General features: G+C 58.2%; 3 protein-coding genes across 4 annotated transcripts; 1 reads left to right on the plus strand and 2 right to left on the minus strand.

Moving 5' to 3' along the window:
* Positions 1-673: 673 nt before the first annotated feature.
* AP3B2 (adaptor related protein complex 3 subunit beta 2) lies at positions 674-12,404 on the minus strand. The gene is made up of 27 exons (XM_015639148.3): positions 12,222-12,404; positions 9,281-9,356; positions 9,113-9,187; positions 8,905-9,000; positions 8,658-8,818; positions 8,471-8,537; positions 7,768-7,950; positions 7,476-7,652; positions 7,144-7,241; positions 6,815-6,869; positions 6,592-6,663; positions 6,363-6,425; positions 6,016-6,148; positions 5,834-5,943; positions 5,584-5,760; positions 5,313-5,499; positions 5,100-5,218; positions 4,769-4,880; positions 4,272-4,464; positions 4,027-4,195; positions 3,887-3,941; positions 3,251-3,357; positions 2,891-3,122; positions 2,711-2,795; positions 2,179-2,276; positions 1,371-1,509; positions 674-1,144 (listed from the first exon to the last, which is right to left on the minus strand). Exons 1-27 carry the CDS (start codon positions 12,332-12,334, stop codon positions 994-996), a joined length of 3,303 nt encoding a protein of 1,100 aa, XP_015494634.1. The 5' UTR covers positions 12,335-12,404; the 3' UTR covers positions 674-993.
* A 1,523-nt stretch (positions 12,405-13,927) lies between these two features.
* Positions 13,928-15,980, minus strand: LOC107209201. 2 transcript variants are annotated; one of them, XM_015638540.3, is made up of 7 exons: positions 15,893-15,980; positions 15,729-15,746; positions 15,405-15,479; positions 15,254-15,271; positions 14,810-15,047; positions 14,498-14,730; positions 13,928-14,417 (listed from the first exon to the last, which is right to left on the minus strand). In XM_015638540.3, the coding sequence occupies exons 2-7, from the start codon at positions 15,744-15,746 to the stop codon at positions 14,397-14,399; spliced, it is 603 nt and encodes a 200-aa protein (XP_015494026.1). In that variant the 5' UTR covers positions 15,893-15,980; the 3' UTR covers positions 13,928-14,396. The 2 variants fall into 2 exon arrangements, with proteins under 2 accessions (XP_015494026.1, XP_015494027.1); XM_015638541.3 differs by having other exon boundaries at positions 13,930-14,417; positions 14,810-15,011.
* Positions 15,981-19,688: 3,708 nt separating this feature from the next.
* NR2E3 (nuclear receptor subfamily 2 group E member 3) lies at positions 19,689-23,065 on the plus strand. Its single transcript, XM_015638539.1, has 8 exons — positions 19,689-19,746; positions 20,780-20,930; positions 21,497-21,600; positions 21,683-21,931; positions 22,021-22,202; positions 22,419-22,650; positions 22,726-22,831; positions 22,907-23,065. The coding sequence occupies exons 1-8, from the start codon at positions 19,689-19,691 to the stop codon at positions 23,037-23,039; spliced, it is 1,215 nt and encodes a 404-aa protein (XP_015494025.1). The 3' UTR covers positions 23,040-23,065.
* The last annotated feature ends 160 nt before the right edge of the window (positions 23,066-23,225 follow it).

Genomic DNA, 23,225 nt, shown 5'->3' on the forward strand with positions numbered 1-23,225 from the left:
AGGGATTCCTCACCTGTCAGAAAACATAAAGGTGTTTTTTTCATCTCTTACCCGGAAAAAGCAGAAAGCCCCTCACCCTTTTTGTGGCAGCAGAGGCAGTTCGGGGTTCAGACCTTCCCACACGTCCTTTGCTCATCCTCTGCCTCTGGTGCCAGGCCTGGCTCTGCACTGGGCTGCAGCTTTGGATGGAGTGCTCACTGAAATCCCACCCAGCCTGTGCTGGGAGGAGAGATCTTAATAAAGAGTCGTATTTCCTTTCTTTTTTTTTTTTCTTTTTGTAATCCCAGTTTGGTGATGAAAAGCCTCCCCGAGCTGGCCCAGGAATCCCTCCAGTGACACTGCAGAACAGACCCAGCCCTGACGTAGGTATTTCTGCGGTCGAAGCATGAGCAATTCTGCCTAGAATAAATAGCTGGAACCCTCCCAAGACTCCTCAGATCCCTGGTCCAACTGAGCACCTCCTGCCCTGGGGGGTTTACCCTGACACCATGTGCCAGGTTTTTTCTCCAGGACCCAGCTGACACTCCACCCCTGGGAGACTCGGCATGTTTCCAGTCACCTAAGGGATGGCTGGTCCCCTGATGTGCTCTGTGGCTGCCCTGGGGAGGCTGGCAGAGCCTGGCCTGGGGGGAATCTGGGGTTGATGTGCCCATAGAGCAGAGGAACAAAGGGAGCAGGTTGGAGAAGAGCTTTATTGGGAGATCCTGGACATAATAAATAAGGGTTACATTGGGAGATGAGGGACTGGGGTCACACTGTGTTCCATGGGGGCTGGAACCACTTCTGCCCTTCCGAGTAGGACACCACCCTGCATCCCATCTGCTCCATCCTGCTCCTTCCGCCCAGCAGGAAAGCCAGCCCGAGGGTCGCTGCCTGCTGCCCCTTTTGGGATCAGGGCAGGGAATAACCTGGCAGAAATGGGGGCAAGGGAGTGTTTTGGGGAGCAGCATGGGGCAGAAGGGGTGGGAGGGCAGGGATGAGCAGGCCCGGCTGTCACTGTGCCAGGGCCTGGATGATGTCCTTCACCAGCATGGTGCCAATGACCATCTTCTCACTGTTGATGGTCAGCTGGGCCGTGGAGCCCTCCCGCCGCTCCAGGGTGATGAGCACCAGGCTCCCGCTCGTCACTGTCTTGGCCGCAAACCTGTTGGGTGGTGAACACAGGGCTTCAAGGCAAGCTGTCCCTTGTCACCCTCTGGTGCCATGAGATGCTCTGGTGGGGACAGGCAGGTGCCACCCATGGCCACTGTCACATTTGGGTTTATGCAGGCTCCTTGTCCTAAAGGAAGCCCTGAGTGTCCCCGCTGTAATTCGGGTGGGAACAAAGAGGTGACAGTTCCTGCCTGATCCAGGTATGGGGGTCCAGCTACCTGTACTCATTGCTGGCACCACAGGGAACGCGGCCCACGTTGGCAGCCGAGGTCACTTGCTGGACAATGGTGTGGTCACTTTGGCATTTCTCAGGCAGCATCAGCTTCTCTGTGATCTCACTCATGCCCATCAACTTCCCTAGAGCAGGTAACAGAGGCATCTGCCCATCTCTGGCCACACACCCTGCTGGGCATGGCTTTGACAGGCCCAAAACAAGCCCCTCTAGCTCCCTGCGTTCCGGCTCCTCATGACATCCTGAGCTGGTTGCTTTGCTTGCTCTTGGTTCAGGATTCAGTGGATTTGGGAAAATCCTTCATAACGCTTCCTAGGCTCATTCCCTTGTCCCTGCCTGGTGGCAGCAGCCACATCCCTGGGGATGGGCTCCTCTGAAGAGTGGCAGCAATGGGGCTGGGTGCTGCAGGGCACCAATCACCCCCCACTAAACAGCCTCCATCCATGGGGTCAGGGTGGGGGTGTGCTGATCCAGAAGCATGGGGATCCAGGGTATCACTCACCAGACACGGTTCTGGGAGTGCCAGGGGTGGCATGAGCCCTTCACGCTTTGTGGGGACCCAACAAGGCCACCTTGGCACCAGGATGGTCACCCCAGCCCACAGGCTGGGAGTGCAGGAGGGAGTGAGGGGAGCAGAGCTAGTCTAGGGGCCAGCCGAGCTGCCACTTACCCTCACCTGGCCGTGCCAGGTGCTCTAGGGCCACGGCGAGGGCGGCAGAGGGGACAAAATAGGGGGTGAGTGTCAGTGGTAGGTGCCCATGCAGCACCCTGGCCCCGTCCCTGGCCCCACTCACCTTGCTCCTTCTTGAACTCGTTCTCGCTCATGAAAACCGGGGCCATGAGCTCCCCCACAGGTGGCTGGATGGAGACGTAGAACTGGCGTGTGTGGGTGCTGGGGAGACAGGCAGGTGAGAGGGGCACATGCCCAGAATATGTTCGCTCTCCATGTCCTGCTTCCCATCCCTGCCCTGGGCAGGGCTGACCGGGGGAAACTGGCACAAAAGGGCTCAGGGATGGGGGGAACCTGTCAGGCTGCACCTGGAGCTGCTGCTACCTCCTCCTCCCATGCAGGGAAGCCTGTGCTTATCCAGCTATCCCCCAACCACCCCATGCCCACCTGAGTGTCTCCTCTTCCCTGGAAGGACTCTGGTGGCTGTCCTGCTGTCCTCCACCCACTGGGATACCCCCTGCCCTGTTTCTGCTGCCCCCTGTCCCCTGCTATGTGGAGAGATATTAATACTTATCACATTTTCCCCGTCTTTGGAGCACCTGATGCCCTGATCCCTGGGGACACTCATCCTGCCCTGCCCGATGCCAGATGCTCACCACAGCTGGAAGTTTGCCGCCTGGGTGGAGTCACAGAAGTCGATGCCCATCACCACGCTGGCTGTGTCCCCTGGCGCCAGGCGCTCTGGAACCACAGGGCTGCCACTACATCCCGCATTCCCACCCAACCCCTGTCCCCATTCTCCCACAGCATCACGGCCATGCCGTGCCATGCTATACCGATCTCAGGGAACTCCTGTATCCGCATGCCGGATAGTGGCTTGGGTTCATTGACTCGCAGGTTCTTCACCTCGGTGTCGGTGTTGTTGGAGATCTGGATCTGGACGGCCACCATGTGGGGGTCTCCCGGGAAGGGCCGGCGGCTGAAGCAGTACTCAACTGCAAGCCCCTCGCCTGCCATGCGGTGCAGCAGCTCGTAGGTCTTCACCGCGCTGAACGCTGGGCTCAGCAGCTGCACCCGGGGACAGCGGCGGCTGCTGAGGGCTCCCTGCAACCCCTGTGGGTGGCAGAGGGCCCAGGAGCCCCCACAGGTGACAGGGGGCCTGAGACCTCCCCAGGGAGGGCACAGGGGACACTTACGGTGGGTGTCAGGGAGGTGTCAGTGAGAGTGAGGCCCTCCAGGTCGGTCACCAGACTGGTGGAGATGACGCTGCTGGAGGGGATGGTCTGAGGAGGAGGAGGAGTGACTGCAAGGTGGGGAGAGGGGAGGAAAGGGTTAACAGAGCTCACAGCCCTATGGGGACAGCCACACAGGGACAGTTCTAGTGGCTCAGTTCCATGGGGACAATGGCATGGGGACAGCCCTGGTGGCACAGCTCCATGGGAACACCCACATGGGGACAGCCACATGGGGACAGACATGGTGGCGCATTGCCATGGGGACAACTCCATGGGGGCAGCCATGTGGGTATAGCCCTGGTGGCATAGCCCCATGGTGTACGAGCCACGCAAGGACAGCCCAGTGGCACAGCTCCATTGGTGTAGGAGCCCTGTAGGCTGTCCTTGTGCACAGCCACACAGGGACAATGCAATAGGCACAGCCACCTGTCCCACAGCCATCCTCTGGGGACAAGGACCTCTCACCACACCTGTCCTTGTCCCTCTGCAGCTCCCAAAGGACCCATGGAGTCCTGATCGTGCTGGGATGAGTGCTCATGCCTCAGTTTCCCCAGCACCACCTCTACGGCCATTTGTGTATTCCAGGCAGCCACTCACAGTCATCCAGGTCAAGCAGGGAGATCTCCTTGGAGCTGGCCTTGCTGCTGGGGGGCTGCAGGGGAGCAGAGATGGGGTGTTCAATAGGGGGTCCAGGTATCCCTGTGCAGCCCCCCATCCCAGCCCATCCCAGCCCTCACCGCCTTCCTCTGCTTGGCCTCTGCCTCAGAGCCCGAGTCGGAGCCAGAGGAGCTGCTCTCGGAGGTGCTGGCCTCCTCTGATGAGGTTTCGGCATGGCCCTTCCTCCCTTGTGGGGCTTTCTTCCTGCCCTTCTTTGCCCCTTCTTCCTCCTCCTCTTCCTCGCTGGGGCTGCAGGGAGAGCCCAGTTCAGGGGGCTGGGGTGGGGGTTCTGCAAGGAGCAACTCTCTGCCTTCCCAGGGCATACCTGCCCGCGCTCCCTGACACTGCCTTATGGGAACCGTCCTTGTCCTTCCTCTTTGGCCTCTTCTCCTCCTCCTCTTCCTCCTTGTCCTCTGACTGCTCCCTGCTGTCTTCCTCCTCTTCCTCCTCCTCAGTGTCAGAGCTGGAGCTGCCAGAGCTGCTGCTGCTGCTGTGCTCTTCACTGCCGGACTCAGGCTCTGTGGGGGTACATCTCAGCCCTGCTGCTGTCCCACCACATTCCCCCATCTCCCACTTTATCCCACTACATCCTCCATCCTCTCACAGCCTCCTCATTCCTGCTGCTGCCTCTCCACTGCATCCTCCCACTGCATTCCACTGCATCCCCACTGCCCACCACTGCATCCCTCCACATCTTCTGCCATGTCCCTCCCATGATGAGGTGTTCCCAGTCATGTCCTGTGTCCAATGCCGCACTATTGTGGCACCTGCCTGATGGCCACAGTGACCACTGCCCAATGTCTCACACCATCAGGTCCTCACCACTGTCTGCCGACTCTGTGGGCCCCGACTCGCCTTCTGAGTCAGAGTAGAAAGGCTTTTCCACCTTCTCCTTTCTCTTCTCCCGGCTGGTGCACTTGGTCCACTCAGGAACCTGCAGGCACAGGGTTGATGGAGCAGGGCCATCACCCATGACTGGGGGATCCAAACAGCCACCCTTGTCCCCCAATCCCCAAGCGGATGTATGAGCTCTAGAGAGGGACTGGGGGCAGGTGAGCAGTACCTGGGCACCTTCTGGGGCTCTTCCAAGACCTTGAGTCAGTGTCCCCACCTTGGCCCCTCCTCCCCCATGCACCCAGGGTGCTCCACGCACCTCCACATTCCTCACGGAGGGGTCAGGGGCCTCGTCCGGCCAGTCCGGCAGCTCCTGGTAGCCCACAGCCTTAGCATTGAGCAGATGGGACAGGGAGCCCAGTTGGAAATGGTCCCGATCTACAACGAGGTGAGAGGAGGCAGCAACTCAGGGACAGCCATGCAGCACTGTGGTGACAGCTCGCTCCATGCCAATGTTACCAGTGATGGGTACCTTTGAAGGAAGACTCCAAGATGGGAGCTGGTTTTTGGGCCAGGAAGAGCTTCTTGGCATACTTGTTGAGGGCCCCGCTCTTCTCGGTGGGCACGATGAGCTGGCGGATGAAGCGAGCCCGGTCACGGATGTCATAATTCTGGTCGTACTTGGCCAAGTTGAGGACGTATTGGGTCAGCAGCTTGCTCTGTGGCAGAGAACATGCTCAGGGCTGGTGTTTCCCTCCCTGACAGGGAAACTGAGGCACACCCTAGGATCACATCCCCAGTACCTGCTTGGAGTTGGTCAGGTAGAGCTTAGCTGCCAGATTGATGACTTGCAGCTTGACAATGTCCTCCTCGTTGGTGAAGGACTTGGCCATCTTGCGCAGCACATCAGGCGCAATCTTGGGCACGTGCTCGCAGTACTCGCCAATGAGCCACAGGATGCTGGCCCGTGCCATTGGCACCTGTGAAATGCCCTCAGACATGTGGCACTGCTGCCATCCCCTGCTCCTGTGGGTCAGCAACACCCCAACCAACCTGGATGTTGTCAGTGAGCTTGGCCATGTGCTTGATGATCTCACTGTGCTGGGCCGGCTGCATCTGCAGCAGCTTTTTGATGACCACCACAGATTCGGCCACCACCAGTTCTGTGGGCAGAGTCCCAGCCTCAGTTGGGAGAGCGATGGAGTTCCCATTTCACCCCTGCTGTGTGTACTCACCATCCCTGTTGGAGAGGAGCTGGACCAGGCCATTGAGGCAGGTGTCCCGCACCTTCCCGATGTTGGTGGCACAGCGCCCAATGGCTTGGATGGTGGCTGCCACAAAGTCCTTGTCCATGCTGCGGATGTAGGTCTGCACAGGCATGGAGGGCACACATGAATTTCACCCATGTGCCAGTGCTGGACATCCCCCCTGGCAGTGGTTGCACATTGCACTGGAACCGCTGAGAGGGTTGGTATGGCCTCAGCCAACTCCTCCTTGAGGGGCTCTCCTCTTCCCCCTCCGTGGATGTGGTTTGGCACCAAGAACCATGCCAGGTGGCAGCCTGAGTATGGCCATGGCATACCTGGAACTCTCGCAGGATGGTGGAGATGTTGGTCTCATTGGCCAGGTTGGTGAGGACCTCCAGCTGTGGGAAAGAGGAAGACATGGGCAGCATAGGGGCATGGTGACAGGGCATGGGGGCCTTGATGTCCTCCTGTCCTGTCCTGTATGATGACAGCTGACACAAAGAAAGGGTTCCATGAAACCCCAAACCCAACCCTGACAGGTTCTGCCAGGTGTTTCCAGCTCACCTTGAGAATCTTGATTTGTGTGGGGTCCGTGGAGCGGATGTAGAAACTTTTCAGATAAGGCTCAAACATCCCCTGCATGCACAGCCAGAGACATTAGTGTCATCTCTGTCCCCCCCACACCTTGCCAAGGCCACCTCCAGACTCTGGTGACCTTGCTGGCTAATCCTCATCTTGCTCCAGAGTCAACAGGGCAAACTCTTCCCACACCAAGTCTGAGACTCACCCGCCGCTTGATGGACATGGTGGCCACATTCTGCAGCACAACATACTGCACCTCACTGTGGGGACAAAGAGGGGACCATGATCAGTGGGGCAGGGCCAGACACCCTCAGCAAGTCCCTGTGAATACGGGCTAGGACCCTCCACCAGGCTGGTGCCACCAAGATGCTGTCACCCCATGTCTGGACTGGGCCAGCCTAAAAAGGCCTCCAACCTGATGTCCCTCCAGGGATCGGCTTTTTGGGGGTCTCTCACAGGGCCTTGGAGGTCCCCTAGGGTTCCAACAACGGGGGTGGAGGGGTAGGACACCACCACAAGCCAGGTGCCACAGACCTGTGACTCCGCAGGAGCCGTACCAGCGCCTTGGCAATGACTCCAACCTCTGCCTTGGGTGCCAGGTGGAAGTAGAGCTGTGCCACGGCCATCACCACCTATGGACAGACACCCAAGTGTCACCTGGTGGGAATGGGGGACATCCTGAGGAATGGCTGTGTCCCCCAGTCCCACTCTCAGCACTTGGAGGTAGCCTAACCCTGAGGACGCTCATCCCTGGGTGTCCCTCCAGCACCCCAGTGAGTCCTTGACCTTGGGGACATCATAAGCCCAGGCTGATGGACACCAGCAGTGGCCCTGGGGGATGAACAGGGTGCATGCGAGGGTCTCACCGCGGCATTGCGGCTCTGCAGCAGGGGCTTGGTGTTGCGCAGGAGCAGGCGGTGGTCAGGGTCCATGACGTAGGGTTTGCGCTTGGCCAATGAGGCTGCCTCTGCCTTGGCATCCTTGGCGTCCTCCTCCTCAGAGCCATAGAAAGCCTTCTCAGTGTTCTCCTCCAGCAGGGACTCCTGCTGGCAGGTGGGACCCTTTGCATCCCCAAGAACACTCCCCCTTCACCCCACCTCCCTAGGAGCTCCCAGGACACCCCAAGGCTCCCAGGGCATCCTGTGCTCCTGAACTCACGTTCTGGTTGGGGCTGAGGAACTGGGTGCGGGCGTAGCGGGTCAGCATGTTGATGATGACCACCTGCCCCCACTCCTCCACATCGATGAGCAGGTTGCAGAGCTTGCGGTAGTTCTTGTGGATGAGGTCTATGCGCTCTGGGCATACCTCCTCAAATGCCATCACCACGCTGCCAGCCACCAGCTGCAGAGGGAAAGCCCGGGGTGACTTACTGGAGTGGTGGCTTCATCAACAAGATGCTGGTCTGGTGGGGATAGTAGCATCTCCATGAAGGTGCTGGTTTGGTGGGCAACCCCTTTTAGGGATGCCAGCTCAGTGGAGTCGATGAATTCCCCATGAGGATATTGGCCCAGTAGGGACAGCAGCATTCCCACAAGGATGCCAGCTCTCCAGGGATGGCTCCATCCCCACAAGGACACAGATTTGGTGGGACCATCTGCATTCCTGTGAGGATGCTGGATGGGTGGGGACAGTGGCACCCCCATGAGGATTCTGTCTTGCTAGGGACAGTGACATCCCCACAGAGATGTTGGCTTGGGAGATGGCTGCATCCCTTCATGGGTACTGGATCAGACAGCCCTGTGGGGATGGCTGCATCCCCAAGACAACACAAATTTGGTGGGAACATCTCCATCCCCATGGGGACATCAGGCCAGTGATGTTCCCATATTTGGCGGTGGGGGAGACACAGGACCCTGCTCACCGTGGTCTTGTCCGCCAGCAGCTTCTCAATAACTTCAATGAGCTGGTCCTTCTGGTCTGAGTCGAGGCTGTGAGGGAGGAGCAGGGCAGGTGATGCTGGACCAAACTCCTCCCCATCCCTGCCTGTACCAAGTAGCCAAGACCCATACTGGTATACCCAAAATTTAGCAGCTGATCCCCCCCATTACCTGTACAGCTTGGGGATGGCATGGGCGGCTGTCTTGCGCACGTACGGGGACATGTCTGAGGCAGCCTCCTTGATCGCCAACATCATGATGGGCACGATTATGGGCACACGGATGCTGGACAGGACCCGCAGGGCACTGGCGCGGATCAGCTGGTTGGGGTCCTGTGAGGACACGTGGGGGGCTGCAGTGCTGCTGTGGGAGGCTCAGTGCTCCTCCAGACCTTCCCTGGGTCCTCAAACCAGCCCACCTTGAGTCCTCGCTGGAAGGTGGAGATGGAGAGCAGGGCCAGATCCTGCTGCTCCTCTGCATAGCGCACCAGGTACACGTACACCAGCTTCTTCACCTGCAGAGTGAAGGTGCCACCTCAGAGCCCCCCCAAACTCCAGCCAATCCCCAAAAACAGGGAAAGTGATAGACCCCGAGATGGCACCAGGGCCACCCGAGATCTTCCTCACCTCAATGTTCTTGCAGGCAACATTTTTCACCACAGCTGGGAAGAGATCGGAGGCATTTTTACCACGGGCAATCATCTAGGGGCAAAAGAGGTGGTGTGACAGTGGGCAGCTGGCACAACATGACACAGCTTGGCACGAGCGGTGGTCCCCACCCGTGACAATACCCACCGCCACAATCCTCTTCATGGCCTCCAGCTTGAGTGAGTCCTTGTTGCTGTCAAGCATCTCCTTGAGGTCATCATGCCTGAAACACAGCAGGGGAAAAAAATTCCCATTTTCACAGTTTTACCTGCTTTTAGTATTTTTTTTTTCTTTTTTTTTTTTTTTTTCTTTTCTGTTCCCTGCCTGCCATCAGGCCGGCAATCCAACCCCCTCATTGTGAAATATTTATGGGGACAGGAGTTGTGTTACAGCCAGGTGAAAAAGGAACCGGAGGGACTGGCATGGTGCTAGCACCCAGTGCCATCCTCATCCCAGGCAGTGGGACAAGAACCCCGTCCCATCCTGGCTGGGGTTGTCACCCTGCATTGTCCCTAAACCACAGGAAGCCCATCACCAGCTCCATCCTGGCTTGGCTGGGTGTCCCTTGTCCCCTCATGGACACAGTGGCATGGATGTGCCAGCACACCTCGATGCAAAGCCCTTCCCCGGTCCCCTCCCTGGACTGGGAAAATGCCAACAGTCTTTTCTAAAGTTGTCACCACTGTCCTCTTTTCTAAAGGACACTGGTGTTCCCCCCTAAACTGGGGACACCTGCAAGGCTGCGACTACCTGCAGCAATTGAGGGTGACACCTGTGGGATGATGCTCGTCCAGAGCCACCATCACCAGAGGGTCCTGGGGGTGCTCCTTGGGGGAGTCTTACCGCGGCGGTGGCCCGGTGCCAGTGTCCACTGCGGGCTTGGTGCCGGCGAGTGGCCGCAGCTCATCAGCTCGGAGGGCGCTGTAGCAGGTGGGTTGTCCAGCCTCGGTGGCCAGCACCGGGCTTGTCACCTCCTCGGCCACATCACCACCCTCTGGTGTTTTCGGCCAGCCAGCCGGCCCCACCGGTAGCTGCCGCAGCAGCTTCTGCACTGGCGGCAAGGACATCATAGCTTGAGTGGCGGTAGTGGCCCTGGGATGGTGACAGGGCTGTGGCCCCGCTCCTCTGCCCAGCACAGTGGGCTGAAACCTGATGCCGTGGTTGGGGTTGGGTTGCAGCCTAGATCAGGACTGCTGCTGTTCCCAGTGGATGAGGTGAACTTGGGATGTCAAGTCCAAAGTGACATCTGACCTGCAGTTGGGACTTGGGGACACTGCAGGGAGCTCCTTCCCCAGAGCCGAGTGGCTCAGTCCTGGGCAGGGAACGCATATCGTGATGGGACACCCTACCTGGGTGGTAGGGTGGCATGATAAGGCACCTGTGGGTTTCCAACCTCGGTGGTGGGCTCACACTTGGTGCATTTGTCTTGCCCCATGTGTCATGGATGCTATGGATGGCTCACAAGAGTGGTGACAGACCTGGTGTGGCTCTGGCGAAGGGCAGCAGGCTGATGATAGTGACACTGATGGGTGTGTGGGACACTCTGGGTCAGGGGACACTGCCATGAGGGCAGTGACACTGCCAGAGTGGGAGGCATTGATGGCAGATCACTGAGGTAAGCTGGACAGACGGGGGACACAGCCAGGGTGTCAGGGCTGGGAGATGCTGCCAGAGTTTGGGACACTTCCAGTGGGGGTCAGGGGACACTGGCAGGCATGGGAGCAGGGGAGCACTTCCAGGCTGGGAGACATTGCCAAGGAGGGGTCAGAGAGCGGGAGACTTGGGCAAACCAGGGGACACTGCCAGGGGCTCATGGCAGGGACACACACTCTGACATGGGGACACTGCCAGTGGGTCATGGATAGAGGGCACTGCCAAGCTGGAGGACACTGCCAGTGGATCAGGGCTGGGGGAAATTGTCACACTGGGGGACACAGCCAGGGGTAGGGAGTGTTACACTGCCAGGCAGGGGCAAGGGATGCTAGCAAGGGGTCAGGAATGGGGGGGACACTGTGAGATGAGGATACTGCTAACAGGTCATGGATGGAGGGCACATCCAGAGTGCGGGACAGTACCAGGGGCTCAGGACTGGGTGGACACTGTCATACTGGGTGTCAGAGAGAAGGGGACACTGCCAGGGGTCCAGGGAAGGGGGGACCTGGTGAGATGGGGACACTGAAATATGTCACACATCAGGGACACATCCGGAATGGGGGACACTCCACAGCATTAGGGAGGAGGAGTACAGGCAGAGGGGAGACTCCCAAACTGGGGACACTGCCAAGAGGTCAGGATGGATACACATTCAAAGTGGGGGACACTGACAGGGAATCGGGACCAGAGGGACACTGTCATATGTGGGGATACTACCACAGGAGCAGGGATGGAGGGACACTGCTGGACTGGGGGACACAGCCAGGGGTAGAGAGCGTGATGCTGTCAGGCAGTGATTCAGTGATTTCCTGCTGGGGCAGCAGGGAGAGAGGGACACTGCCAGAGTGGGGAACACAGACACGGCAGGGAGAGAGGGCCAAGAGATATTCCTGCAGCTCCAGGAGCACACTCCCCCATTCCTCTTCACCCCTGCCCCCCCGCAGGAGCCTGTCCCACGCAGGGGTGACATTTCTCAGCACCCACCCCCCCCACGCTGGGGACCTCGATGCGGTGGGGCAGGGGGTGTCGGCTCAGGAGAGTTCCCAGCGGATCCCGTGGTGGGAACACGCTGTCCGGGATGCCCCAGCCCGAGGGTGGGAGGTTCAAGGGGGATCCCGGCACATCTCCCCCAACCGCACCATCTCCAAAATCCCGCGGTGTTCTCACAAAACCCTCTCCGGCCTCTGCAACCTGCAATGACGGTGGCGGCGAAGTGACCTCATTCCCTGCCCCATCCCTGTCCCCATCCTCATCCCTATCCACACCCGCGTCACCATCCTCGTCCACATCCCAGTCCCTGTCCCCGTCCCCACGCCGGGGGCCGCTCCAGCCCCGGCTCGGGTACCACTTCCCCGCCGAGGATGGCGGCGAGGGCCTGCGGTGGCGGCCGCACGGGCAGGCTCGTCCTTGTCCCCTGTGCCCGCATTGTCCCCACCTCTTGTAGTCGGATGAGAAGATGCCGCCGCTGGCGGGGTCATGGCCGTACTCGGGCTCGCCCAGGCTGGAGGAGCCGCCCTTCTCCTCGCCGTAGGCCGGGCTGGCGGCCATGGCGGCGGGAGGGATGCGGGATGCGGGATGCGGGGGGGACGCGGGAACTGATGTCAGCGCGGGCGGGGACGGGCCCGGCCCGGGAACAGCGCCTGGGAACAGCGCCCGGCTGCATCGACCCCCGCCGCCATCGGGAGCGCGACCGCGGGGGAGCCCCGCCAGGGTCCCCGCACCTGCATCTGCGAGCGGGACACGGCTGATTTCAGGAGGAGCAATGCTGGGGACATCGCTGTCATACGGGGGCTGTCACCGAGCTCGCAGCCAGCCGCACACGTACCAGTCCAGAATCATGAAAACCTATAGTTATAGCAACACACGTTATTGTGGATGATTATAATTAGACATATTTAAAATAGATTACTTTGTAGTAAATAATGCTATATGTTCGGATATTATGTATTATTACATGTTATTATTATTTAATACATTATTATGTTATATGTAATACTGTATGCAGTATACGTAATATACATTTACCAACATATTACATATAATTTATATATTCTATTATATGCTGCATAATTTATACCATATATTGCATCTTATTACATTGCATTACATTACAGATTGCATTAATTATGCACTACTATATATTTGCCATATTCAATCATACTATATTATAGTAATTGTACTTCTATTAAATATAGTCCATAAACCATTCTACATTCTACAGTTTATATATTATATAGTAATATTAATATATATTAAATAATTATATAATATATATAATATATAATATATATTATAATATATATGCTGTATGTATGTTATACTATGTTGTATTATATTGCAGATTATACTAATTCTATTATATACTATGTAGTATATAGAATTTAATATAGTACATATTATCTACTGTATGATAAAATTCAATATTTTATGATCTATATTCTACAAGATAGTATATGTGATGTATGACATCTGAATTATATATATTAGGTGTGGTATTAATTTATATTATTCTTATAGACATTATAGTTTATGTTTTATATTATTATCAATAACATGATATTAGATATATTCTCATATAATAATTATACTACAGATGTTAAATACAAATATTTTTATAGATAGGACTATACATATTAAAATGTTTCATATATATATTTTATATAATATATTACTATAAATTATATCTATTATAAGATATATATCATCTATTATGAGATATTATTATAGTTGAGATTTTGTTTGTGGTTTTTGATTTTTCCCAGGTACTTTATACTATTGCCAGCTATTCCCACTATTATTTCTCCAGGCAACTGAGCAGCCATGAAGCTGGAGCAGTTGGGGCAGCACTCACCCCATCCCACAGGAGTGAGGCAGTGAGACAAAATGGCCATGGTTCAGGTAGCAGAATTGAAAAAACATCTAATTAATGGACAGCAATTAATCTTCAGCACAGTGACACACTCCAGGCCTCCCAGGGACCCCAACCCTGCTTGGATCTCAGGCCTTCCCGTGGACCCTGCTGCTCTCTTGGAGACCCCAACCCTCAGGAGACAGAGAGAAGAGCCAGGCTCCACCTTCTTTCTCCTCCATAAACACTGATAAAATCCCGCTGGACATTTCCTTCTCCCTGCTGAACTGTCCCTGCTCTTCCAGCTTCCCTTCCTATGGGAAATGCTCCAGACCCTTGGTGGCCCTTTGTGGTGTCTCTCCAGGACTGGATGCAGAGTTGACCTCTGGGGTACAGCACCAGTCTCCAGCCAGACCTGATCTAGCCTTTTTTGGCCCATTTTCAATCCAGCAGTCCAAGTAATATTCATTTTTATGCTCAAAATTAAATGGCAGCAGTGAAAGAGGCAGATGTTTGTCTCAGGAGGCCATGAGGAGCAAAGAGCAGCCTCGCCTTTTAAGGTGTGTCAAGGTGGGACATCACTTTACAGCGGCTTCTGGGGTAAATGAGAAAACAACAAACCAAACAGGGTAGGCACAGGGTTTCCACGTAACTGTTTATTGCCAGGATTGACAAGAGGATTGACAAATCACTGGTGTAGTTCTGGTCCCCAGAGGAGAATGCTCCAGCCCCACTTGTTCCCCAGGAGCACCATCACCTCCCTCACTGCAGCGCTGGGGACACCTGGGAAAAAAGGTTTGGTGACGCTTGGCTGGAACAGGTGCCAAGGTGTCCCAGGGTGGTGGCACCTTGATGGCACCCACCATGGCACCAGCAAGGTGGCCCAGCCCCAGGAGGGCAAGGGCGAAGTGGATGCAGTTGCAGGTGATGATGTTGTACTCCACTGACTGGTCCATGGCTGCCCGGATCCGCCGCTGCAGGGCAGCCACGTCCAGCCCTCCCTTCCTCCGGAGCACCTTGGCCGGGCCCCGTGTCCGCAGGAGGTGGCTCTTGCCGTGCTTAGCCACGATGCCTGATGGTGATGTCCCTGAGCTGCCTGCAGGGCAAAGTGGACTCCATACCCTGTGTCCCTTCCACGGAGATGTCCCCACGCCATGACACCCCCTGGGGCTCACCTTCCAGGTGGATGATCTCCCCATCACCACAGTAGATGCCAGCGTGGGACCCCCACCAGCCAGGGCCCCCAGAGGCCAGCGGGAAGAGGAAGAGGTCCCCAGGCTGGGGCTCAGCCACCCCGTTGGGGACCATGCTGAAGTGTTGTCCCAGCAGCCCCTCGCAGAGGAAGAACCCTGCCGTGGTCACTGCCCCAGTCACTGCCTGGGGACCCAGCCGAGTTTCAGGGCCACAGGTGCCCTGGGGACACCGGCAGCATCACTGACCTGCTGGCTCATCCCACATTCTTGGTGGCTTAAGCACAGCTTGGGTCTCGGGTCTCCATGGATGGAAACCCTCTGGGAAGGGGCTGCCTCGTCTAGGTGCTGAAGCACCTGTGGGTGCCGAGGAAAAGGAAGGGTGTGCAGGATTTGGCCCAGTTGTGCCAGGGGTGAGACACAACTTACCTGCCTGGAGCTGCTCACCTGGAGGGACAAACACCTTGCATCAGCCCCAGTGGCACCCATGTCATGGCTCAGTCCTGGCCTGGGCTGCTGCCACCCCCTGCCCAAGCATCTGGCTGGGATTCTCATGCCAGCACCCCCAAACCTGACGCACCCAGGAGCCCAGCCAATGCCAGGGCTGGAGGAACAGCCAGTCCGGAGCTTGAAGGGTCTGAAGGAGGGAGCTCATCTGTGGGGAGAGGGGGCAGGGCAAGACGGGGACCATCCCCTTCTGACACACCCATCCTCTGCCACCACCCATCTCTGCCAGTGCACAGTCCAGCCCAGCCCAGCCTCCCAGGCCACATACCCCTTCCCCCTGCCCAGACCCAGCACCAGGCAAGGTCCCAGCTGTGGGGTCCAGGGGCACTGGGTATCATGGCAGATACCACAGGTATCACCTGGATGCAGATGTCCTTCCTGCCGGCTCCCCCTTTACCTGAGCGAGGAGATTCATCTGCAAGGAGAAAACATGATGTCCCGAGAGCTGGGGATAGGTACCCTGTACCTCGGGGACTTCTCAGTTCCCACTGTTCTGGTGACATGACCCTGCTGAAACCCAAGCTGCAGCCTCAGTGCTCGTTCTGTGCCCTGCTGCCTCACCTTGGGGTCACCTCCAAGGTCCTCTCACTCCACTGTGTTTCCCAAGCTGCCGCTGCTCCAAAGGTGGCTGCGGGGCAGGACGTCAGCCCGCCCCGGCGAGCACCGCGGTGGCTCTTGGCACCGGCACATGGCTCCACCAGTGCCTGGGAATGTGCCCGGACCGGCTGCACTGTGGCACTGTGCCCATTCTGTAGGGCCAGTCCCAGGGGGACAAACCCAACCTGGTGTGACATTTCATCCACAAACCTCTTGGGTGACCCCAAAGGAGTCGTGGAACAGCCCCGTGGCCACAATGTCTTGGTAACCAGTGACCACCAGGCTTATGACAAATCACTTCTTGGTGCCAAAATCCTCTGGCCCTGGGAGGCCATCAGCCTGTACCCAGCCCCACATCCTAGGGATGGCCACCATGTCCTCAGCCCTGTTGCCCCAGAATGGTGCATGTTCGGGGTCAGCTCCAGAGTCACATTAAACTTTAATCCTGGTGCCAGGGGTCAGTGAAGGCTTTAGTAGGGCTCAGGTGGGTGACTGTCACCCTCTGTCATCGGGCAACCTCCAAAAGAATCATTTATCAAGGAGCCTTCAATAAACAAGAGCTAATTACAGGTGAAACCCGAGCCTGGCCTGGACCCAGCTCAGTGCAGGCGGACACACATTAACCCTTCCCAGCCACCTCCAGTCCCACAGCCACACTCCCAGAACTTCATGTCATCTTCTTGTTGGTCTTGTTCCCTTCTGATCTCCACCATCACCTTGTCTCTGTTGTCTTGTCCAATATATCCATCACACCCTTCTCATTCACATCCTTCCCTCCCAGTCCCCATTATCTCATCTTGGTCCTTACCATCCCCTCATGATCTCCATCCACCCCTGTCACTGTCGGACATTAAATGATTCACACGGATGCAGCTCGAAGTGTGGTGAAGAAAGAAGTTTATTTGTTCTTTCAGTATTTGTACGTTTTTGACAACGACCAGGGATTGGATAGTCAGGTCACCGCCTTCCCAACCACACTGGCCATGAGAGGCATCCATCAAAAGGCATGTCTTTAATGGCATGTATAAACACCTATGTTTATAGTTACTTTCTTGGGAAAATGGCTGGAAATTATGAAAACAATATCAAAAGGCCTGATTCTCAGGGAGACACACCCCTACTGCATCCCCTCATGATCTCCACCATCCCTTCCTGGTCACTGCTGTCTCCTCTTGCTCTGTACATTTGTCTTTGTCTCCAGGTCACCATCAAGGCATTCCCATTGTCCCCTCCTGATCATCATTAATGCCTCCCAGTCCTCATCACCTCCTTGTTCCCATAAACCCCTCCTGATCCTTGTCACCTCTTGGTCTCCATCATCTCCCCTCCCTCCCCCACTGGCTCCTCTTCATCTCCATCATGGAGACCTGACTGGACCCCACTGTCTCCCCTTGGTCCCCAATATCTCCTCCTGATTCCCATCGCTGTTCCCATTGTCTCCTCCTTGTCCTCACTGCCATGTCCCATTCCCCACCACTCTGTGCCATCACCAACAGAAGCGGGACTGCCAAGGCAATGGTGCTTCCCTGGCCAAGCTGTCCCTGGCCAGGGCGCATCCACCAGCTCCGCACAGCCAGTGGGATTAGGGTGGCTGGAGCCCTGGGGCTCCTGACCGTAGGTCCCAAGCCCATCACCAGCATCTTTGGGTAATTAGTAAATTAGTAATTAAACGCTCTCTGCCTGCTGGGGGGAAGGGGGATAGATCCCGAGGTTTTAGGCTGGGTAATCCCATGGCATCTGCCCCAGCATCTGTCACCGAGCCGAGTCACGACCCTGCCTCGGGCTTTAACATTTGCTCCTTCACCCCCACCCACCACCCACAGCCCTTCGGCCGTGGCATCAGGCCTGCTCGTGTGACACCCAAAACAGGCTGGGTTGGGCTCCCACGGGTGCCCAGTTGGGTGCTCATGGAGTCCTCATCCCCGGGAAGAGGACAGGGTGCTGCTCGGTAGGGAGCCGACCATAGTGACAGCACCCAGCCGGGTGTAATGGAGAAACGGGGTGGGAAACCATATTTTTGTAATTATTGGCTTTCCTGGGGGTGCTGATGATTGGCTAGCAGCAGATGGTTGGCCCAGCTAATCCCCCTCCCAAATCCCTGCTCCAGAGCTGGCTTTTACCCAACGGCGAGGAGGGGACAGGCAAATTAGCCGACTCAGTTGTATCGCCACGCTGGCCGCTCCCTGCTGTCCCTGGCACTGTGTCCCCATGGGAGGGCTGGTCCTCTGGGATGCAGATGTCCCTGGCACCCCCGGGTCGGGCACTGGGGGGTGTTTCACCCATGGGTGAGAGGTGTGGGGGCACCCAAGGGCCGGGCAGGGAGGTGACAGCTTGCTCCCGCCGCATTAGCCCAGCGTCATAATTCTGCCGCAGGAGGAGGCGGCCGCTGCCGCAGATGGTGGCGGTCAGAGATCTGGGTCAGGACAGGGGGCTGAGGGTGGGACAGGGCACCCTGGGGAAACGGAGGGTCCCGGGGTGGGAGGGGGCTGCAGGCAGGGAGTATGGAGCCGTGGGGAAGGCAGGGATGGGGTCATGGTGCAGACAGGAAGGATGGTGGAGCCGCATAGAGTCAAGAAGGCTGATGGAATGCTGCTGCTCATGGGAACGTGGAGCCATGGTGCAGGCAAGGCTGAGTCACACGGCAGACACCTGAAATGGAGAAACGCTTCAGGCAAAAGGGATGGAAGCAGGTTGTAGGCAGGAGGATGGAGCCAATGCCGCAGGCAGGGGGATGCAGGAATGCTTCAGGCAGCGGGGATGCAGCCACAAGTCAGTCAGGGATGCCGGAGGGATGACCCCCAGCCCCCGGATCCGCTGGAGTCACTGCTGCCAGCCCTCAGCAGGGACGCGCTGCCAGTGCTTGTCCCCTGGGACGCCTTCAGGGCATCGACACCCCTGAGCCCCTCTGGAAGGGGCACAGCAGGCCGGGAACCCCTGTCCTCAGCCTGGCCCATCGCTGGGGACAAGGCGGGTCCGTGACGGTGGCCACCCGCCGCCCCCCTGAGCGGGGAGGGGTGGGGGTTTAGCGGCTAAAGCCCACAAATCCCAAATTGTGCTGCCCTGTCACCGCCAGGGTTTAGCGGTGGTTGCGTAACCCCGGGGGCCACCTGGCCCCCACCTTCTGCGGTGTCAGCAGCCCCATCATCCATGGAGGCCCCGGTCCCCGAGAGGGGATGCTGAGGCACAGCGGGACCCCTACCGAACATCCCCCCTCCCTCGCCATCAGGGCCGATAATTAATTACTTGGGGGCAGGGAAATTACCCCCCTTAATTACCACTTTTCGTTATTCCCCTCTAACCGCCTTAGTGAAGGGCTTATGCGCTTACAGGACCCGGTGGGTCCCAAGGGGAGGACGACACATATGGGGGGTCCCCAGCCCAAGCCCCATCTCCCACCTCCGCCGCAATCTCGGGCTCGCAGTGCTGGGGGGGCGCGGACAGGGTGACACCTCCAGCGGCGGCGCGCGGGGGGGGTGGCTTGGGTGTCGCGGGGTTTAGGGTTACAGGGCTGGGGCTCAGCACCTTTTTAATTCTTCATCGCGTGGCTGATTGATCCCCCCCGCCCCGCGCAGACACTAAAGATTAAGAGGGTGACAAAGAGGCGGCTGCTTACACAGCGCCCGCCGCTAAGCCGCCTTGAAGAGAGCAAGGCAAGAGCCCCGCTGGCCACAGAGCTGCCGGAGCACCCAGCGCCTGGCCAGAACCTCCGCGGGGATCCAGAGGGACGGGACAGGGATAGGTCGGGAACGCCGGGTGCGGGATGGCTGCGTCCCCGGCGGGGTCGGTGGTGAGCGCCGGGCTGGATGAGAGTGCCACGGGTAAGAGGTGGTTCCACTGGACCGGGTGCGACACGGAGGGACGTGGGTTTTTCTCTGGGATGGCTGGGCCCCCACTCTGGTCGCTGCCTAAGATGCCTGGGGGTCCTCTTCATGGTTCTCCTCTTGGATACTTGGAATCCCCATAGTGGTCAACCACCATCATACTTGGGGTCCTCCATTGCAGTTTTTCTCTGAGATGCCTGGGACCATCGCAGCTTTCTTCTGGATGCCTTTGGACCCCATTGTGGTCCTTCTCTGAGATATCTTGGGAGTCCCTGTTATGGTTCATCTCCAAGACACCCAGTGCCCCCATCATCGTTGTTTGGGATGTTTGTGTTCTTCATTGCCACCCTCCTTCAGAATGTCTGGGCTTCTCCTCATGGTCCTTATCCTGGGTGCCCAGGGTCCTCATCATGGTCCCCTAGGATGCCTGGGGTCTTCAGCTGTCCTCCTTTTCCAAGATGCTGAGTCCCATCATGGTCCTTCCCTAGGCCAGGATGCCTGTAGAGCGTGATCCTCTCCATGGTATCCACGGTCCTCATTTGTGTTCCTTCTCCAGGATTCCTGAGGTCCCCAGTAAAAACCCTCTCCTGGATACCCTTGGACCCTGGCACTTCACCAGGATCCCCACAGTTCCCTCTTGTGACTCTTGCCTGGGGTGCCCCATGTCCCCAGAGCTGTCCCTTCTCCAGGACACGTCCCATCCCTGATTGCAGCTCTTCTCTGGGATGCTCAGTCCCCTTCCTGGGATGCCTGGTGTCCCCTTCCCTAAGAACACCATTTCATCCCTTTATTATTTTTCAAAATTCCTGTGAGAGCCCATCCTGCATCACTCTGTGTGCTGGCATGTGGGAAGGTGGTGAACCCCGCGTGGAGTCCCTGAGGTGTCCCCATTCATGTCCCTGGGCTGAACCAGCAGAGACAGGAGCCACCCCATCTCCAGGATGCAGGGGGGCAGCAGGGACTGGTGGGTCATGCGAGGGACATCGGGATGCCCGGAGTCAACCCAGATATGAACGTTCCACTTCCACAGGGCTGGCCCCGGCTCCCGGGAAGGAGCTGAGCCCGGTGCTGCTGTGCAAGGTGTGCGGGGACACCAGCAGTGGGAAGCACTACGGCATCTACGCCTGCAACGGCTGCAGCGGCTTCTTCAAGCGCAGCGTCCGCAGGAAGCTCATCTACAGGTGGGAATGGGCACGGGAGTCCCCACAGGACAGGGGATGGGGGGAGGAGCAGCCAGAGGGGCAGGGACCCTGCAGAAGGACACCCAGTGGGACAGGGAGCTTGGGGGCAGGCAGGCACTCAGTGGGGTAGGGCAACCTGGGATGGACACTCAGCAGGCCAGGGACCCCAGGGCATGGGCAATGGGTGGGGCAGAGACCCAGGGGGACTTCAAAGCACACAGGGCACCGGCATGCAGGGGGGAGGCACCTGTGGAGAGGGTGTCCGGAGACCCCCGATGGGCCCAAAACGCCCATCAAGGCAGAGCATTCACTGGGACAGGGATCCAGAGGATGGACACAGTGGGGCAGGAGTGGGGGGAACAGGCACCTAGCAGGGTAGGGACACCCCTTGGAGTGGGGACAGGGCACCTACTGGGGACAGGACACCTCTAGGGGACTGGGTGCCCACAGTGGTGAGACACTTGTTGGGTGGAGGAAACCCATGGGGGGAGACATGGTACCTATGGGAGAGGACCCTCGTCGGGGACAGGGGCCACCTCAGGAGCTGCAGCCACCTCTCCCCATAGGTGCCAGGCGGGGACGGGGTTGTGCCCGGTGGACAAGGCTCACCGCAACCAGTGCCAGGCCTGCCGGCTCAAGAAGTGCCTGCAGGCTGGCATGAACAAGGACGGTAAGATGGGGGGGACACACAGTGACAAATAGCAGGGGGTGACAGCGGAGTGGCCGGTGCTGATGCCACCTTGTCTGTACAGCTGTGCAGAATGAGCGCCAGCCCCGCAGCACAGCCCAGGTCCAGCTGGACAGCATCCAGCTGGATGCTGAGCTTCCCCCTGAGCACGTGGCCACCACATGTGAGGTCCCCCCATCACCCTGTCCGGCTCCTCGTGGTCCCAGTGCTACTGTCACCCCGGGTCCCCGAGCACCCACACCACCTACCAACCATCGCTTCATGGCCAGCCTGATGACAGCCGAAACCTGCGCCAAGCTGGAGCCCGAGGATGGTGGGTAGCTGCCATTGGAGAGGGGGGTGGGTGGGTGGCGGATGTCCCCATGGTGTGGTGACAACCAGCATCCTCTTCCACCCCTGTAGCTGATGAGACGGTGGATGTGACGGGCAGCGAGCCAGAGAGGGCGATTGGCGAGTACCAGGTGGCGCCGTACCCGGCAGCCAGCCCCGAAAACATCTACGAGACCTCAGCTCGTCTCCTCTTCATGGCTGTGAAATGGGCCAAGAACCTGCCCGTCTTCTCCAACCTGCCCTTCCGCGACCAGGTAGGGCTGGCAATCTCCATGAGGAATTGGGGATCTGCCTATGGGGTAACAAGAGCCCCCAAAAGTGTAGCAGCCTGCTGGGGTAGCTGGAGCATCTCCACACCATTCTTGGGGTTCCCCTGCAGATGCTCGTCAGCCCAACCAGGTGTGGTGGCTACCGGTCCTGGAGACTTCGGGGGTGACAGAGCTTTTGGGGTTCCCTCCCACTCTCCCCAGGTGATCCTGCTGGAGGAAGCGTGGAGTGAGCTGTTCCTGCTCTGTGCCATCCAGTGGTCCATGCCTCTGGAGAGCTGCCCACTCCTGGCTGTCCCTGAGCCAACCCCTGGGAAGCTGCTGCCGGCCACCCTGGACGTGCGGGTGCTGCAGGAGACCCTCGGCCGCTTCAAGGCATTGGCCGTTGACCCCACAGAATTTGCCTGCATGAAGGCCGTGGTGCTCTTCAAACCAGGTGAGGCCACCCCCAGCACCCACCACTGGCCATCCCTGTGGCCCTCCCCAGCTTGTCACCCCCTTGTCCCCACAGAGACACGTGGCCTGAAGGACCCGGAGCAGGTGGAGAACCTGCAGGACCAATCACAGGTGATGCTGGGCCAGCACAACCGTTCCCACTACCCTGGGCAACCAGTCAGGTACTGCTGTCCCCACGTCCTCACGGGTGATGCCAGGGTGGGACACCCACCCATGGCCACCACTCCATCCCCCAGGTTTGGGAAGCTGCTGCTGCTGCTCCCAGCGCTGCGCTTCATCTCCTCGGAGCGTGTGGAGCTGCTCTTCTTCCGCCGCACCATCGGCAACACCCCCATGGAGAAGCTGCTGTGTGACATGTTCAAGAACTGAGCCCCCTTCCCTGGTGTCACCTGGCTTGTCACCCTGCGCTGGCACCCTGCCACCCCCCCCCGGGCCTCCTCAGCCTGGGGTGGGAAGGTGCCCATGGTCCCATCTCTGGGGCAATGTCCAGGACTGTGGAACGCTGCCAGCAGCTGGGAGGAGGGGCCACCTTCCCCGGCGGCGGAAGGGGGATGT

Source organism: Parus major, chromosome 10 (genome assembly GCF_001522545.3).
Source record: "Parus major isolate Abel chromosome 10, Parus_major1.1, whole genome shotgun sequence".
Taxonomy (NCBI): domain Eukaryota; kingdom Metazoa; phylum Chordata; class Aves; order Passeriformes; family Paridae; genus Parus; species Parus major.

What these genes read in the sequence shown, in the direction of transcription:
- LOC107209201 (XM_015638540.3), bottom strand. An exon ending in GGAGATCATCCACCTGGAAG is followed by an intron (nt 14,731 to 14,809) that starts GTGAGCCCCAGG and finishes TTTGCCCTGCAG; the next exon opens with GCAGCTCAGGGACATCACCA. An exon ending in GCCACCTTGCTGGTGCCATG is followed by an intron (nt 14,418 to 14,497) that starts GTGGGTGCCATC and finishes CTTTTTTCCCAG; the next exon opens with GTGTCCCCAGCGCTGCAGTG.
- AP3B2 (XM_015639148.3), bottom strand. Translation starts at nt 12,334, where the DNA reads ATGGCCGCCAGCCCGGCCTACGGCGAGGAGAAGGGCGGCTCCTCCAGC. An exon ending in TCCTCAGCCCCAACCAGAAC is followed by an intron (nt 7,653 to 7,767) that starts GTGAGTTCAGGA and finishes ACCTGCCAGCAG; the next exon opens with GAGTCCCTGCTGGAGGAGAA. An exon ending in GTGTCAGGGAGCGCGGGCAG is followed by an intron (nt 4,196 to 4,271) that starts GTATGCCCTGGG and finishes CTCTCCCTGCAG; the next exon opens with CCCCAGCGAGGAAGAGGAGG.
- NR2E3 (XM_015638539.1), top strand. Translation starts at nt 19,689, where the DNA reads ATGGCTGCGTCCCCGGCGGGGTCGGTGGTGAGCGCCGGGCTGGATGAG. An exon ending in CAAGCTGGAGCCCGAGGATG is followed by an intron (nt 21,932 to 22,020) that starts GTGGGTAGCTGC and finishes CCACCCCTGTAG; the next exon opens with CTGATGAGACGGTGGATGTG. An exon ending in ACCTGCCCTTCCGCGACCAG is followed by an intron (nt 22,203 to 22,418) that starts GTAGGGCTGGCA and finishes CACTCTCCCCAG; the next exon opens with GTGATCCTGCTGGAGGAAGC.